The sequence below is a fragment of the Vipera berus genome (assembly GCF_964194415.1).
Source record: "Vipera berus genome assembly, chromosome: 1".
NCBI classification, from domain to species: Eukaryota; Metazoa; Chordata; class Lepidosauria; order Squamata; family Viperidae; genus Vipera; species Vipera berus.
Genome location: NC_138202.1, coordinates 175,937,485 through 175,955,117, shown reverse-complemented (window position 1 = coordinate 175,955,117; position 17,633 = coordinate 175,937,485). Strand labels below are relative to the sequence as shown.

Genomic DNA, 17,633 nt, shown 5'->3' with positions numbered 1-17,633 from the left:
CTGGAAGGTTTTAATAGGCTGGACAGAATTAGACTCGTACCACAAAGGTCGAATTCTCCTAAGAGAGTCTTTTTCTCCTGTTCTCTTCAGTCTTTGAGCCAATGAGTGAGTGAGTGCGTGCGTGCGTAAGTGAGTGAGATATATTTATGTATGTATGTATGATTTATGTAGTTGCTTATCTCACACAAGTGACTCTGGACAGCTTAACCCAACGATAAAACAATTAATCCTATTCACCATCAATAGAAGCAGAGTGCACCTACTATCTGACCCAATAACCTGGGAAAACAGCCATGTCTTCAATGAAAGGCCAACAGGGTTGAGCCATCCAAATCTCCAGGTGAGTGTTGGCTCAGAGGGCCAGGCTGCCACTAAGAAAGGATCAGGGCTAAATTTAGGGTAAGACCAAGTGGCACAGGCTTAGGGTGCCAAATGTTAGGGGGCACCAATACCATATTTCTTTCCAAATCAATGTAAAAATACTAAACTTTGCATCAGTGAGAGGTGGCACCATCAATCAATCTGTCCTAGGGGTGTCATGTACCTTTGAGCCAGCACTGGTTAGGATGCTGAGGAAAACTAGGGAGAAACCAGCAAAAGAGACCATTACTCAAAGAAGGATTATAATCCTCTCTTCATGAACTCTAATAAACTTGGGATGATGATGATGATGATGATGATGATTGGGATGATGATGGTGGTGTTGGTGGTGATGATGATGATGTAAAAGGGGGAGGATGTATAATATCTGGCTCTGCCAGCCAAATGTTTTAGAAGAGACAGTCTTCTTTCCTCCAGGAACTTTTTCTAAGGTTTGTGCCCTGGTTAAGAGTGTAGATGTAGTGGAAATATGGTTTTGAATTCCTCCCCAGCCATGAAATTCATCATAAGACTGTAAGGTAAAGGTAAAGGTAAAGGTTCCCCCGCACATGCGTGCTAGTCGTTTCCGACTCTAGGGGCCGGTGCTCATCTCCGTTTCAAAGCCGAAGAGCCAGCGCTTGTCCGAGGACGTCTCCGTGGTCATGTGGCCGGCATGACTAGACGCCAAAGGCGCACGGAACGCTGTTACCTTCCCACCGGAGTGGTCCCTATTTTTCTACTTGCATTTTTACGTGCTTTCGAACTGCTAGGTTGGCAGAAGCTGGGACGAGTAACAGGCGCTCACTCTGTTACGTGGCACTCGGGATTCGACCCGCCAAACTGCCGACCTTCCGATCGACAAGCTCAGCGTCCTAACCCACTGAGCCACCGCGTCCCCCATAAGACTGTAGGAATCCTAAATTCTGTTGAAATCTTTTTCTAATTCTGTAATTTTAGAAAATGTTCCCTTCTTCTGTCTAGGAAACAGCGAGAATTCTGGTGGACTCAGCCCTTCCATCTCCACACTTGCGTCAAATCAATCTGTGAGTATAAATAAATTTCTGACGATGAGGTGTGCATGAACTGTTTCTGTAATTAATATTTCCTTACTCAATTATTTCTATAGAGTACAATTAGACTACTTAGATTTAGGAGCAAAAATGCTATAGTTTAAATTCCAAACCTGTTAATAATCCTGTCAGTCTAGAAACAGTATTCCCAAGAATATTTAGTCTTAAATACAGAGGAGATCTGTTGGGAAATCATTTACTATGCTTTAGTTTATAAAGGTATAAACGTTATCAAAATAATCTCTATGTCATTTACTTAGGCATTGAATTATTCATTCATGTCTCTGATGATGTGTATATATTCTTTTTTTATGAATTTCCCATGAATAGTGAATTTTGTGGAAGAAGGTCAGTAATGCTAATTGGATTCCATAAACGTGTATGTCTATGTATATACGAGCATGTGTATATGTGTATATATGTCACATTAGCTAAGATCTCCAAAGTAGTCCTACCTAATATTGTTAATCTCTTTCTGAGATATACTATTCAGAATCCTATAACAATGTTGGGATAGAATTTGTCACATAATGGAATGGTCTCTGTTCAAATACAGGTAGTCTTCAACTTATGATCACAATTCAGCCTGAAATTTCAGCTGCTAAGCAAGAAAGCTGTTATGTGAGTTTTGCCCCATTTTAGGACCTTTCTTGCCACAATTGTTAAGTGAACCACTGCTGTTGTTAAGTTAGCAACACAGTTGTTAAGTGAATCTGGCTTTCCCATTGAGCTTGCATGTCATCGGGGCACAAAATGTTATTACATAATCCCTAAATGAACTAAATGAACTGTTGTAAGTCAAGGGCTAGCTGTGTACCACTTGGAGGAATATTCTATCTATGCTGTACCAGAAGTTCATTCTTTGCTATCTAAATGGTATATATACAGTGGCAACCATATGATTTCAAAAGAATGAAGCACAATTCAGAAAGAGAAAAAAATCCTTTTCGCATCATTTCCATGAATTCTATGACAGATATTTTTAAAAACTGTATTCTTAAAAAAACCTTTCTGCAGTCGGTATGGAGAGATTTCAGACTAACAGCTTCCACTCTGACTTTCAATAGAGATTTAAAATACATTAACTTAGAAGGTAATGCTTATCCCTTTTAATAAATTATGTTAGTCAGAAAAGATGCTGCCAGATTCTTCTGACTTCTTTGTAACCCTACATTAACAAAGCTCTCTTCTGCACTGTCCCGAATTTACCAGTTGATCCCAACCTATTTTCTGCTAAACCCGAGTATTATATCATAGTCATCTTCTCCCTGTCTATAATCCATTTTAAAGTATGGGATCTCTCTCTCTCTGTGTGTGAGTGTGTGTGCACGTGCATCTGTATTCCTGAACCTGTATTTTATTAATACATGAACAAAATAAGTAACCTTGCTCTCTGTGCATTAACTGTTTCATGGTGTCTTAACATTTCTGAAACTGATAAGAATGCATATTCAAATCCAAAATGTTGATTTTAATAATAATTTTAAAAACACACAACATAATTTCATAACAGTTCAGGAACACATATCCAGCATGAAAGAAATGCTTGACTCAAGCAGCTTCAAAAATACTATTTACAAAAAACAAAATGTAGGGATGTAGTATCTTCTCTAGCCTTTTTGAGAGCAAATAGATCTGTCCTCCATATACAGGTAGTCCTTGCTTAATGACTGCCCTGTTTTGTGAGGTTATGATGGAGCTGAAAAAATAACCTTATAACTGATTCATGCACTTATGACCATCACAGCATCCTGTGGACTGAGGTCACCATTTGCACACCTCATAGCCAGCTTCCAACAAGCAGAGTGAATGAAGAGGCCAGCGGTAAAGTTGCCTGGTGCAGTCATGTAGTACCTCAACAATTGTGAAATGACTCAGTTAACCATAGTATCAATGCTGCTAACATTGGATGTTTTTGCACAGACAACAAATGGAAATGTAGCCATCTTTTTCCTTTCACTTTTAGAATCAGATGATGCTGGGAGGGGGGATGTGAATGAGAGTTTAGCTAGATGTAACAACACCAAACTTAGCGTGAGAATCAAGGTTATTGAACTCAGAGCTGATAAAGAATTGGCGGGCTGGAGAGCTGGAGAGGAAGCCCGCGCTTCAAACTAATTGGGGACTGTGATTTATGACTGTTAATTGGAGGAAGGAATTGTGCTTTGATACTATGTGCCTAGGGGAGGGGAATTTAGTTTTGGGCTTCGATTATGCAGTGCTGATATTTTGCTACTCAAATAAAAGATTCTTTAAGATAAACAATGCCTCAAAGTCCTTTGAAGAGTTTCATCTGTCGGAACCATGACACATAGTGGAAGTGAGGTTGTGTAGTCACTTAACAACCGTGTTGCTTAGCAATGGAATTGCTAGTCCCAAATATGGTTAAGCCAGGACTAGCTGAGTGTGTAATACACAATCACACATACCCACACAAACTGTGTGAAAATGTCTTTTTACCAGCACTCTTGGACAATATTGTCTGTGAAATGAAGCAACCAAGCAACCAAGCGGGCCAAGTCATCCTTATGGTTCTTCCTTTAGTAGGTTCTTTATTCAGCCATAGGGTTGCATTTAGCAATACCAAGTTGAAAGACTTCTTTGACAATAAGATTCCTTCTTGCTGTCTTCCTGCTGCACCATTCTGTCCACCCATCTGCTCTGACGCTTTCACTGAAAGAAATCGAGGGAACAGAGGGCAAGATAGCTCACCTATTCTAGAAATGGAGAAGCTGAGATTCACTTATGATTGTAGAGATTGAAAGAGGTTTTATAACTACTTCAGGAAAAACAGACTCCACCGCAAGGAGGCATCAATCATCTTCTTTAACCATTGGAGCTACTATAATCCCATCCAGGCTCATGTAGTCAATAACTGTTCTGGTTTTTCCTTCAACATCTTGGTGAAAGTGCAAAAAAAAAGGAATGAGGTCAGAGTAGTCAATGTATTCTGCTCCTTTCAGTGTTGGAGATTTCAAATGGGTACTCTGATGAGCCTCATTTTGTTTTTGATCTTTTCCACTTATATTTCAACTCATGACCATCAGAATACAGTAATCTTTGCTTTAGTCAAAAGAAAAGCATTGTAGAATGTTGTACGTCATTGTACTATATGAAATAGTAGATAAAATATGATAAAAACAGCCATGGGGTAGATATTGTTTCTATCTTTATATTTCTCTGAACTCATATATGAACTCATATATTTCCTTTCTCTTGTCTACAACATATGAGAAGATGACATGCAGATTGATGAGAAGTGTGTAGAAACAGGTAACCACTTATAGTTTTGATGCATGGAAATTATGTCTTTCATTATTGCAGTTTAAATTGGTCAAAATCCCAATGTGTGTAACTCAGAGGCCAAAAAGAAAACCCATTTGTAGAAGAAATTGAACAAAATGACCTCTAGCAACAATGCAAAATGTTAAAATTATGTATATGTTGAGAGAGCTATAATCAGAGGCATAAGTGCAGTCATATCAACTGTTGCTTAAGCTACAGAGAATCATTATTGTAAAAGTCTGCATTTGTGTAGCCTGGTAATGCAGTTCCTTCCTTAAACATACTTGATGCTGAATTTAGAGAGGTCACTATTTGCCACATTTTGACCTAATTCATGGGGCCATGTTCTGTAGCTTTTCTTCTGGCTTTTTTTAAACCATGAACCCAATTTATGATTTTAACTTTTGTAATTTTGAACAATGTTATTGCTTGATTTTTTAATGGAAAGGCTAAAATAAGATCTAAATAAAAAAGTGAAAATCTAGTATTGTGATTTTGAATTACTTTTGTAATAGTTGCACAAAGAATGTTCTTGAGCTAATAATAAAGCCATTTTGGTAAACACAGTCCTGTTTTTCATGTTGCAATAAAAATAATAATAACCAAAGCCTATGCCATATTGTTAACTCCAACAAGATTTACACTGTCTGCAGAATGCAGTTCCATCTGAAATAAGAAATGTGGAGGAAGTGAATTACGTCTTCCCTCCTCCCAGATGCCTTTGCCATCATCCAGTTTGGAACCCATTCAACAGCACAAATGCTTTTAAATAAACAGCAAAATCAGTCATGGATTTGCCCCATAGATGTGTAATTTGGTGTTACAAAAGGAGATTACAAGATGATACTGTATAAGAATCTCACTGTATCTTCCTTTTGCTGCCGCAATGGGAAATCCTTTCTGATGTCTTGGTTTGTAATTATGTATGACAAAGGTAGCGCTAAATTAAAATTCTTTTGCTATTTTTGCTTCCTGGGTGTCTTTAAAAGATGAGGAGACTTTTGAGTCTGGTAAGTTCCTGCAATGTCCTTTGCTAATGATAAGAATCTCCGAATTATGTAACATAAATGCTACATTTTTGTGTCTGTATAATATGTGCATGTTTATAATAGACATTTTCTGAACCTGTCCGGGTACTTTTATAACTAAGTCTAGCAAATGTGAAACAAATTGGCTTCTTTGTCCCAAATAATCATTCAACCTTGAATTACAATAGAAATTGTAGTGCTATGCAAGAGACAGAGAAGACAGCTGGAAGCTAATGAGATTACACTGCATAAGCGTAGCTGAGTGGCTAATCTATTATTCTTGATGATGAAGGAGTATTCATGTTGATGCTTCCCTATCAGGGTATTTTCGTATGTTAAAATCAGAAATAGTACAGATCAGAGGTATATCTGTCTGCTCACTAAGAAACTAGACTTAAAATAATTGCAAATACTAGTAATATTATGTTACCTTTTCTAAGAAATTATTTAAACAGCAACTGCTTTTCTGCTGTGAATCCTCTCTTGAAGGTTTTTTTTCCTTCAGATTGTGCAGATAAATTGAAGTGATGTGTTTCAGTCATTCTTGTGGATTTCCAGAGTTTTGAGTACAAAACCCTCCAGGATGCTATACATGAAGGCAAATCTAAATTTCTTACAAGCTTTGAAATGCCAGAAGATTCAAATTGCTTTAGTTGGGCTAAGAAATTATTAAATGGATCCAATTTTAAAAGCCTCATGGTGAAAGTTAAGATAAAAAGACTGACAGTAATGGAGTTATTTTTTAAACAAGCAGACCAAGGGCAAAGAAGGAGGTGAAATCTGGAACTAAAAGACATGCATCTGACAGATGTAGATTGAGAATGTCTGCTTGGGCTGATGTTGAAGCTGTGTCTGAAGACATGGGGAAACCAAAAGTGGATGCAATATTGCAAGCTTTTGAGTTTCATAAACCCTTCATCAAACCGATTAGAAAAAGAAATAGGGAAGAGTTTTGGAGTGATTGATTGTAGAGCCAGGTCTGCACTAGGTTGTTGTGATTAGAAAGAGACCTTCAAACATGAAAATGGGGGTCTTGGCAAGGACAAAGTCCCCTGGTTGCATGTCTGAAGATATTCTATTCTTAGAAGTAACATGTAACTCTACAGTATAATAGACATGGCTGTGTGATCAAAAATTTCCCGTCTTGGGCTCTCTCTTCTCCTCTGCTACTGAATTTAGGCAAACTGAATTCTTCCAACTCAAAGCTGACACTGATTTTGTGCAATTCTTCCAATAAAGTTTTAATCTGTACAGATTTTATATTCTCATGCCTATTGCTGCTACTAGATTTTGACCTTGCTTTTTCTACAAATTGCCGACTTTATGTTGGTCTGATCATACTAAATAATCTGTATGTTTATATCATGAGTGGCTTGAACTGTTTTAATCTGAGCTTTCTTATCCTTCCATTTTATGCAACGTATCAGAGGAACTTAAAGAAGGTAATTTATCTTTTTATTTTATAGACATTATATTATGGGCAACTGATCACTTCATGAAAAACGTCAGTCAAAACATCCTGCTAAAAATATTTGGGGCTTATGTACATTGATTAATTAATGTGTTCCTCCAAGCAAAGACAAATGAATATATGCAGTTAACTTAACTTTATTGGATGGACATTAACATATGCTTGATAATGAAACCATATTTGATCATTTATGAAGTAAGCAACTATCCTGAATGTAAAATTCTTTATAGGTGCTGAATGCCACATTTCTTTTAATATATCAGGAAAATTTCTTGCTATGTCCATTAATTACAGAGTGAAGACATTAGAATGAAAACCCTTAGAATATGCTAAAGTCTTTCCACCTTGGCATATTTGAAATGAAGTTAGAACAGCCTTCCCAGCTAGTTTTACTTGCTATATGCTGTGCAAAGAAATCAAATATAGATGGTCCTCACTTAGCGACTGCCTTGAACAGTGACTGTTCACAATTATGACAATAATGAAATAATAACTTTGTGACCAGTCCTTGCATTGATTACCTTTGCAGGTCTGTAAAACAAAAAAAAGCTGAAGTAAGATCATAAGCACAGTTGCAGTTCCAATTGTCGTCACTAAACAGGGACTACATGTAGTAGATAAATCACTCCACTACCCAGAAAACGCAAAAATCATATGATTATTCAACTTTCTGGGCATGCCTGCTCACCTCCAAGTCATTTCTGGTTTTCATTCAGGGCAATTTATGGAGATTGAGTCCCTATAGAGAAAGAATATTAATAAACAAAGCTCGCAAATTATACAGATTGAAAGCTAATAAACCAACAGGCAGTTTTAATCGTTATGGAACTGGTACCTTTACGGCTTTGGAAATCAGCTAAGAAAAATCATACTTTACTGCCTTTCCTCCCCCCCTTCCTTTCCAAATTCAACTGCTGCCTTTAGTCTCTGAATCCAGATTTATTGAACTAATTTTATAAACGTGCTTACTGCAAATGGATCCTGCATAGTGTGTGTCATATAGGTTGATCCAATGTATACTTTAGAAAACTATTATTCACCATGAATAACAAACCTAAACAAGAATCCAAAGAGGGTGTTATCTTAATTTGATATCACAGAATAATTTGACAATATTTTAAAAATCAAATACGGTACTTAAGTTTTATAGTTGAAAGACCTCGGTTGTTTTCACCTTTTTTAAAAGACCTGTTTTGAATGCTGAGTCTTTTCCTTTTCCTTGTGATGTTACAAATTAAAATTATATTTCTTGTATATGAAAGTCTTAAGGATATTGCTACATTTCTTATTCTTTATTTTGTATCTCTATCTCTCATTTCAGAAGAAGAAGAATTCATTGGATCTGGTCAGCCAGTGTTCATTAGTACGTAGCTAGTTCTGAGACTGGAGAATGGTATTCAGGGTCACTGGGTTACTAAATAGTTTGGATCTGATGCATTGCATTGGTGCTTTCTTCTTGACTACAGCAAAGTATTCGTTTACTTGACTAGAGTAATGTATTCCTCTACTTTGCTATTGCTCTGTAGGCTTCAAAAAAGCAAAATGAAGTACTGTTTTGAAGGGCTGCATATCCACCTCTAACTCCAGCTCTAATTGTCTCAGCCCCTTCCTATGAATAAAAAATTTGTGACTAACAGTTTAGTTAGAAAGACATATGAGTTCAAGGGGAGCCACTGATAAATCAAGAGAATTTTATGACTGGTTGGTTTCTAAAATAAATACAGTGGCAATTGGGAAAACTGTCAAGTTAGAACCATTGAGAAATACATTAGTTGTATCACTTGATTGCAGTTAGATAAACATAGTGGAGGCCGGGGACTCTGAATAAACCAAAAGAAGCAGACAAATGCAGTACGGATCTCATTTTAGAACTTCAGTCTTTTAGTTAGCATCAAATGGTCCTAAAATAAGCATTTCTTGTGAGGTTGGTAATAACCATAGACAGATGGCTTGCTTGTGTTGCATATTTCTGTTGTTTCAAAACCAAAGGATAGGAAGGATAGCTTTAGCAGAAAAAAAAATCAGGCAATAGACAGACTGTTCAATGAATGACTGAGGATGAGGGATAGATTTGCTAAACAAAGTGGTTTGGACAGACTTATAGACAATTGCTTGAACTAGGGCAGGGGTAGGCAACCTCGCCTCTTTTATGACTCATGGACTTCAACTCCCAGAATTCCTGAGCCAGCTGGCTCAGGAATTCTGGGAGTTGAAGTCCATGAGTTATAAAAGAGCCGAAGTTGCCTACCCCTGAACTAGGGCCTTGACCGCACTGAAATGGTAATCCTCTGCTGCCCTTTCCTCATAGAGGCTCTCCTAAGCTAAGTCACTTGGTGCTAACACAGAACTAAAATTAGGCTTTTGCACAGAAGTTTTTTTTATCTGGATCAACCAGTGCTTACTCAAAGCTATTTTTTTTAACAATATGCAATTTTTATGATGTTGGGAGTCTGTGTTTTCATAGAAGTTTAATTCTATTACACTTGTTGAAATAAGCAACAAAATCCAAAAACATCCACTTACAACAGGGGCGTCAAACTGCCAGCCCGTGGGCCGGATGCGCCTACCCCATTGCCGGCAATGGCGAAAAGGCTCCAATACATTCTGCGATGTCACGTGATGTCGCGGGTTTGACATGTCTGACTTACAACATAGCAAGTGGAAACTTCCATGATTGAATGATCATGTGTAAACCTTCCCCCGCAGAAAGGTTTATTACTATAGAAAAACTCAGTCGTTGGCAAAATATAACTCTCAAGTATATGTGGCTTCTTTCCAACAATAAAAATATTTAACATCTAACACTTTGCAACCCATTCATGGTATCAAAAATCTGCTGCCTGAATCTGCCACAATTTATTCTACTTAATACACCAAAGTAGAAAACATGGTACTGCATTCCTTGTCTCTTCCAGAGAATCTGTTTCTTTGCCGTTAACCTAATGGAGGGAATAAGGAAAATTTTGGGATCTTAGGGAGGATAAGAAATTCAAAACTTTGGAATGAACTCTGGAAGGGAACATCTGAAATGCCTCAAATATTGCAGGCTAGCTATATGGGTCAATGATCAGTTTCTAAAGATCTCTATCTATCTCCATTTTTCAGCTGGGTTCCGGAGAAGTATGCGTCTGTGCCGTAGGAAATGCAACTACAGTCCCCTGGCATGTCACCCACATTGTCTCAACAGTTGCTACGGTGCTGTGGCACCACCTTATGAAGAGGTGGTGAGATACCAAAGACAACCTGGTGATCGAAACAGATTAATTGTACTAATAGGTAAGTTGCAACAATTAAACTGTTCCTTGTTTAAAAAGTGACTATTGTGGTAAAGTAAAGGTAAAGGTTCCCCCACACATGCGTGCTAGTCGTTTCCAACTCTAGGGGCCGGTGCTCATCTCCATTTCAAAGCCGAAGAGCCAGCGCTTGTTCGAGGACGTCTCCGTGGTCATGTGGCCGGCATGACTAGACGCCAAAGGCGCACAGAATGCTGTTACCTTCCCACCGTAGTGGTCCCTATTTTTCTACTTGCATTTTACGTGCTTTCGAACTGCTAGGTTGGCAGAAGCTGGGACGAGTAACAGGCACTCACTCTGTTACGCGGCACTCGGGATTCAACCCGCCAAACTGCCGACCTTCTGATCGACAAGCTCAGCATCCTAACCCACTGATCCACCGCGTCCCTGACTATTGTAACCCCCCCCAAAAAAGGAATGCATAAAAGAGAGAAAACTTGCATTATTTCAAGGAAAAATAATTTCATCATAGTACACATTTTTTTTAAAAAAAAATGCAACTATATTGCATCTTTGTAGGACTGGGTCCTCATGATTCAGTGAGAAAACTTTGATTTGTATTCCTTAGTCTATGTTTCTTCTACAGAAAATGTCATTATTTTATTGTATGTAATTAGGTGGTATAGGATTTTTATTCAGTGCATTTTTATTCAATCATGTCTTTCATTAAATACTTAGGCCCTTCAGGTGTTGGAGTGAATGAACTACGGAGACAACTTATTGGTATAAATCCTCACCTGTTTCGAAATGCAGTGCCACGTATGTGATATTTTAAATCTTAAAATATACTAATGGAGGGAAATGAAACATTAGAATTTCACTAATTGTGGTGCGCATATTAGCCTTTCATTATTTATAGTTACCACTGACTTTTCCCCAAATTAAGAGGGGATGTACATCCCAAATAAGCAGCCCAATGTAACATTAAGTACTTAGCTTTTCATTAAAGTCTGCTCCAGTAACTATTTAAAAGTATTGCAATAGCCATAATTTGTACTTTTTAAAAATAGATACAACCCGTGCTCAAAAGAGCTATGAAGAGAATGGTCGAGAATATCATTATGTACCAAAAGAAACATTTGAAAATATGGTGTACAATTACAGGTAATTTATTCTTTAGATTAACATTTTTTGTTCTTCTTTCATCAAATTTCAAAGTTCTGTGCCCAGATACCAAGATATCTGGGCAGCAGAGTTAAAAATGTATTTCTGCCAGTTTTCCTATTTGACAAATAAAAATGTCATTTTATACACAAAATATTATTTAATTAATGTACCAGCATTCACTGTGGTAAACATGTAGTAAGAAAGGCAAGCTATTCCATTGGTTGATTGCTCTCACCATTAGGAAATTTTTCCTTGGTTCTAGGTTGTTTCTCTCCTTGGTTAGTTTCCAGCCATTGTTTCTTGTCTTGCCTTTTGGTGCTTTAGAAAAGTTTCATCCCCTCATCTTTGCAGGAGCCCTTCAAATATTGGAAAATGCTAAAACAACCTGCTTGGAATGGAAACTCTCATCATTGCTGGAAGGGAACCTTTAAATAATCCAGGGATTGTCTGTTTCTTCCCTAAACAAATAAACAGTGGCGTGGCGTGGGTTGTCAGCACCCGGGGCAATTTGCGCCCCCTAACCCGGTGACATCATGGCACCGCCGAAAAGACGCGCCCCGCAGCGGCGTAGACTTTCCAAGAAGAGTCGCGCGCATGCGGGATGCTTCCGGGTCCCTCTCGAGGGCGGCTGGGCGGGGCTCCGACCTGCAAGAGCCGCTGCATTCAAGCTCGCACGTGAGCCCCGCTAAATAAAGCCACGCATGCGCACGAAGCTAGGCCAGCTGGCCGGCGGGTCCGTCTTCGCTCGGCCAAGCCTGCCGGGGCGCCTGCGGGGCGCTTGCGGTTGGCCTGAGCCTGGGCGGAGAGTTGGGCGCTTCTATTTATTTTATTCAGTTTATGTGGCCGCCCATCTCACCTGCCGGACTCGTTTCGCTTTGCAAGAAAGAGCAGCTCGAGAGCGGAGCCAAGCCGACTCTGTGCAGCCCTTGGGGCTCCCTGAGCAGCTCAGTGCGAGCGCGCCCCCCCCAGATGTTGCGCCCGGTGCGGCCCGCCCCCCCTGCACCCCCCACGCTACGCCACTGCAAATAAATCATCTCCCCTTATATGTTTTTAGTGTCTCACAAGAGAAACCCAGGAATTTGCTACAGGGTTCATTGGAAAGGAGTTGACTCTTTATCTCACCTTGTTGAAAACACAGTGATTTGCATACTTCTCTCTTTCAATCAATCATTAAATAAAACCTCCCATCTGCATTAAATGTGGGGCTTGGTTTTTTTTAAAAAAAGCAAGCAAAAGTAGTGTACGTTTCCAGTGGAAAGAAGAGGGCTGTTATCTTACATCTCTCTCATATATATATATGCACATATTAACAGGGGATGCTGCAATAAGTGAGGTAGAAAAAAAGTGACAGCATTGACTTCAAGTAAGACCATGGCAGGACTTTTCTTGTCTCCCTAAATACATAACCCAGACTGCTGTCCCTTCATATCCTGCTTGAATTGCAATGCATGCTTTCTCCTGGCGTTATTAAAAAAGACATTCAGTACTTAGCCTCTTTTACAGTCCTTGCTTGGAAACATGCTCATCTCCCTCTCAACTTACCGCATTTGCAGAATGTTGGAGTATGGAGAGTACAAGGGACACCTCTATGGGACAAGTATGGATGCAGTCCATGCGGTGCTTGATGAAGGGAAGATCTGCATAGTGGATTTGGAACCTTACGTGAGTCATAGAAAACCCGCAATGTTGAAGGTTTAAGCGATCAATCTTGAGTCTACCCTGAAACATTTTCTTTTTGGTGCCTTCAAGTCAATATGTTGACTCTGGCAATTGCTTGTTTGTTGGATAGTTTTTCTAAATACATTTTGTGCAGACATTAATTGGGTAAATATATACTGTCAATATGTCAGGAATAGAATAGAAATAACAACATTTAAATATATTAAGAAAATATACATTGATGATTGTAACATAATTAGAATTAATAGTTTATGAACAAAATACGGGCTGTAAATTATTAGTGATACCCTTTTTGTCACAGATATTCTGGAATTATTATAAATTCTAAAACCAGTCTTATTACGTTGATACATTAAGTTACTTCTGAATCATACGTGTTACCTTTTAATCATTTTTTAAAATTTTAATACAAAAATTGGTCAGAATAAATATAATTTGTGTGATTGTTTTTATTTTTATTATATCTTGCAGAGTATTCAATTTGTTCGTACTCTTGAACTGAAACCCTACATTATATTTATTAAACCACCAAGCGTGACCTGCATGAAGCACAGTCGGAAAAATGCTAGGATCATCACTGACTATTATGTGAACATGAAATTTAAGGTAAGATTGGAGAGGAGGAAATTAGCAATGAGATTTACATGGCTTTAGCTTAGCTATACTCACTACTTTGATTTCTGGGTGAAAATACTGTCATTTCACTGTTATAAAGGGAAAGTAATTGCAACATCGAATTATTACTTTAACAAGTAAGCATGAATTCAGAATAATGCACTGATTTTAAGAAATTTTGACTTGATTTTGTTGCATAACGTATCAAAATCAGCATACGAGCCTTTCCCATTTGCCTAACCCTAAGCAACTATTTTCTCTGCTGTGTCCTCCTAATGCTCCAAAGTGAAATCATCTTTTCTCTTATTGACAGTTTTGTATCAATCTGACATGCTTCACCAACCATTGGTCCAGTAAGGTGACCTTTAGGAAATGAGATTACCGCAGTGTTTATAGGTAGTCCTTGCCTTACATTGGCATTTAAGATCAGCAATTCCTTCACTGAAGAGTGCGGTCCTAAAGGGCGACATATGACTGGGCCAATTTACAGAGATAGCTACAGCAATCCCAGTTGCCATTGGTAGGCGAATCCCGCAGTCATAGCATTCCCACAGTCATGTGATCACCATTGTGAACGCTGCTGGCTTCCCCATAGACTTCACTTGTTGGAAGCCAACAGTGAAGGTCACAAATGGCAATCATGTAACCACAGGATGCTGTGACCGTTGTGATAGCAAGCCAGTTGCCAAGCACCTGCTAACAGGGACATTGCAATGGCTGCCAACAATAAGGATCTGTCGAAGGTCTCCCTTATTCAGCAAGGTTGTAACTTTGAACAGTTGCTGACAGAATGGCTGTTCAATGAGGACTACCTAAACTGGCCACTTGTAGCTGGTGCAGCCATCCTACCTGAGCACCAACCAGGGCTATTCAGCTGCCAGCAGCAAAATAATCTACGTCTTTTATTACTTCTTGCACATGCCATGTCTCTGGGTCAATCTGCAGCTTGAAACCTGGACTAGCCTGAAGAGTGTCCAATTAGGGATTCTAGGACAGGGGCTACCTAGGGTTAGCTCCTACCACACAGCTTCCCAGCTTAACTTTCCTCATATCCATCAGTTGTCAAGGCTGCTATTCAACACAGGCTTAGCAGTCCCCCCAAATAAAATAAAATCCAGGTCTCTTTGAACATATTGACACTTCACAAGATCAGAGTGACTTTTAACAGCCTGCCAGGAGAAGCATCTGTCACTGCTTGCCTCTTGCCCCAACACCAGTCCACGTTTAGGTGGATGACGTTCTTCACTAGCTGGTAACTTTCAGTGGAAGGGGAGGTGGAAAATGTATAGGATCCACCAATCCCTACTCTTAACACAAACTGTTTCCTGTATATGCATTCCAAACAAATAAATGACAGCATTATTTACCAACGTTGGGCCTATAAAAGAATTGGTATTATCAATGAGACATTTTTTGGTTCCCTCAAGATCTTGCAGTAGCCCTTTCACTAACCACGAGGAGGAGGCGGCCTGTATCTCTTTGCATCTCTTTGAGTATGAATTGAGAGTTCGTCTCTAAAGTCAAAGAACAACAGATCTGGATTGTTATTAAATACAAAAATTTCTTTTCTTTATTCACCTGAGAGTACTTTGATTCCGATTCCATTGATGGCTTTCAAGTCCTTCGTTCTCTTTTATGGGAATCAAAATCAGGAACTGTTTTCTAGGTGGTCCTCAATAATAAGTTAGTCTATCTATGGCATAAAAAAAGCAGCAGCGAACTGAATTTCTTTCATGATGTATAAACAAACTGTGGCTCTAAATTGTCTTCTTTTCTATATTCATGCCTGCTAGCAATAAAATACAAGATGGAGAAATGAAGCAATGGGTACAACTATGCCAGCTCATTATTTATTGTGATCTCTCTCCAGGAAGAAGACCTGGAGCAAATGGAAGAGTCAGCTAAAAAAATGGAAACTCAGTTTGGCCAATTCTTTGATCAAGTGATTGTGAATGACAATTTACAGGAAGCTTGTCTGCAACTAGTCTCTGCCGTGCACCAAGCCCAGAATGAGCCACAGTGGGTTCCAGCCACATGGATATGCTCAGGCTCTCAGGACTAGCCTGTTTCGTGGGATGATAGCGTGTGCAAAATCTAGCATTTTGGGGAAGATCCTGGTTTTCTTCCAGAGGCATCAGTCCAGCCATCATGGGGGTGGGCCCTACTTTTCTGGCCATAAATCTTTTGGAACTTTCATTGGGTTTTAGGGCTGGGGTTGCAGGAGATATACACATATTTCATTTCAAGGGAATTTGGAGAACATAAAAGCTATTACAAGGTACAAGTCTATTGGCTACATTTGCCTGTCACTGAAGCTAGGGCATATAGCCTGCCTGCAGAAAACCTTAAAAAGCTAAGAACTAGATCTCCCCTGCATTAAACTATGAACAAGCAACATAGTTTATTTGAATTCCTTCCCAATTCATCCAGGCAGGCAAATAAAGAGATTCATATATTCCAAACCAGGATTATGATTCATTATGCCCCCAAGGAGCCAAGATTTATAAACCAGCATTAATTCTTGGTTAATATTAAGTCATAATACGTGATTATAATTATAATTATTATCATTATACGTGATAATACTGTGTCATAAATGCAGCCACACTTATGGGGCATTTTTCAGCATTATATATTAAGTAATTCTGAAATAGAAATACCATTCTAATAACGTAATCAGAGATTATATAATTGTTTAAAAATATGTACATTTTGATATTTTTTCCTTCTTAATCATAGGAAGTATTGAGAGAATTGCAGCAGTTTTTGACCTACTTTTTTATTTGCAGCACATTCCTCCAACAAGAATGAAATCTGGGTTCTTTTTAGCTTTCACTGAACAGCATATTTCTAGTAGCAAAGTAGTATCATAATTACTGCGATATTCTTTAAATTTTCTCCAGCACCCTCTACCTTTGATAGCAAAAGGCACCATTTTTAAAAAGATTTGAAGTGCAGATTACTGCACCCTGTCCTTTAAATGTCAGGAAAAGTGTGTTAGTTCAAAATGATTATGTAGGAGATCTATGTTTAAAATTAATATAATTAATTATAATTAACTTTATATTATGAAAGGTGAAGTTTTTGGGAACATGTAACTACTCAAATTCAATCTATAATTAGGGTTTCAAACTTGATTTATTACACCACATTGTTTAAGATATATAGTGATTGTCAGTAAACCAGTGACCCTTAGTGACAAAACATTAAAATATTAGCTATATTTAATTTCTTATACATTTTTAATGGACTGTTAATATTGTTTTAGTAATTTGTTTCATTTTGTTGTATTAGTTTTCAGTAAACCTCCAAACCTAAAAACAATATATAAAGAAAACATAAATAATGTCAATCATAAGGTTAAATCATCTTGAAAACTTTTAAAAGATGGCTGTTCAATAAGTCTTGGGGATCAATATCAACTTTGCCTGCCATCTTAGATTTTCTGTGGTTATTTTATACTGAGTATTATGATGTGGTTTTATTGCTTTTATTTTTGTAGGTTTAGGAACTGCCTAGAAATGTCAATCCTGGTAATATACTAGTAATGGAAAATAAATAAAAAGTAAACAAGTGCGTTATTCTGCTCAGTTGTACATCCTTTCTTCCACCCAGGCTATAAGGATTTTAGAATTTTTCTTTTCAGAAAAAAATACTGTATTTTGATTACAATGGTTTATATCAGTGGCTCCCAACCTTTTCTATACCCCGCTCCCCTAGAACA

General features: G+C 38.2%; 1 protein-coding gene across 1 annotated transcript in view; it reads left to right on the top strand.

The window, feature by feature from the left end:
• MPP4 (MAGUK p55 scaffold protein 4) overlaps positions 1-17,495 on the top strand; it is a 29,405-nt gene extending 11,910 nt beyond the window's left edge. The window contains exons 9-22 of the mRNA XM_081341605.1: positions 1,342-1,403; positions 1,761-1,778; positions 1,987-2,051; positions 2,448-2,523; positions 4,668-4,703; positions 5,705-5,725; positions 7,031-7,094; positions 8,420-8,577; positions 10,320-10,490; positions 11,186-11,266; positions 11,518-11,611; positions 13,168-13,276; positions 13,766-13,900; positions 15,780-17,495. Of these exons, the coding sequence (XP_081197731.1) occupies positions 1,342-1,403; positions 1,761-1,778; positions 1,987-2,051; positions 2,448-2,523; positions 4,668-4,703; positions 5,705-5,725; positions 7,031-7,094; positions 8,420-8,577; positions 10,320-10,490; positions 11,186-11,266; positions 11,518-11,611; positions 13,168-13,276; positions 13,766-13,900; positions 15,780-15,971 (1,282 nt within the window). The 3' untranslated portion in view covers positions 15,972-17,495. The remainder of the gene's footprint in view (positions 1-1,341; positions 1,404-1,760; positions 1,779-1,986; positions 2,052-2,447; positions 2,524-4,667; positions 4,704-5,704; positions 5,726-7,030; positions 7,095-8,419; positions 8,578-10,319; positions 10,491-11,185; positions 11,267-11,517; positions 11,612-13,167; positions 13,277-13,765; positions 13,901-15,779) is intronic.
• The last annotated feature ends 138 nt before the right edge of the window (positions 17,496-17,633 follow it).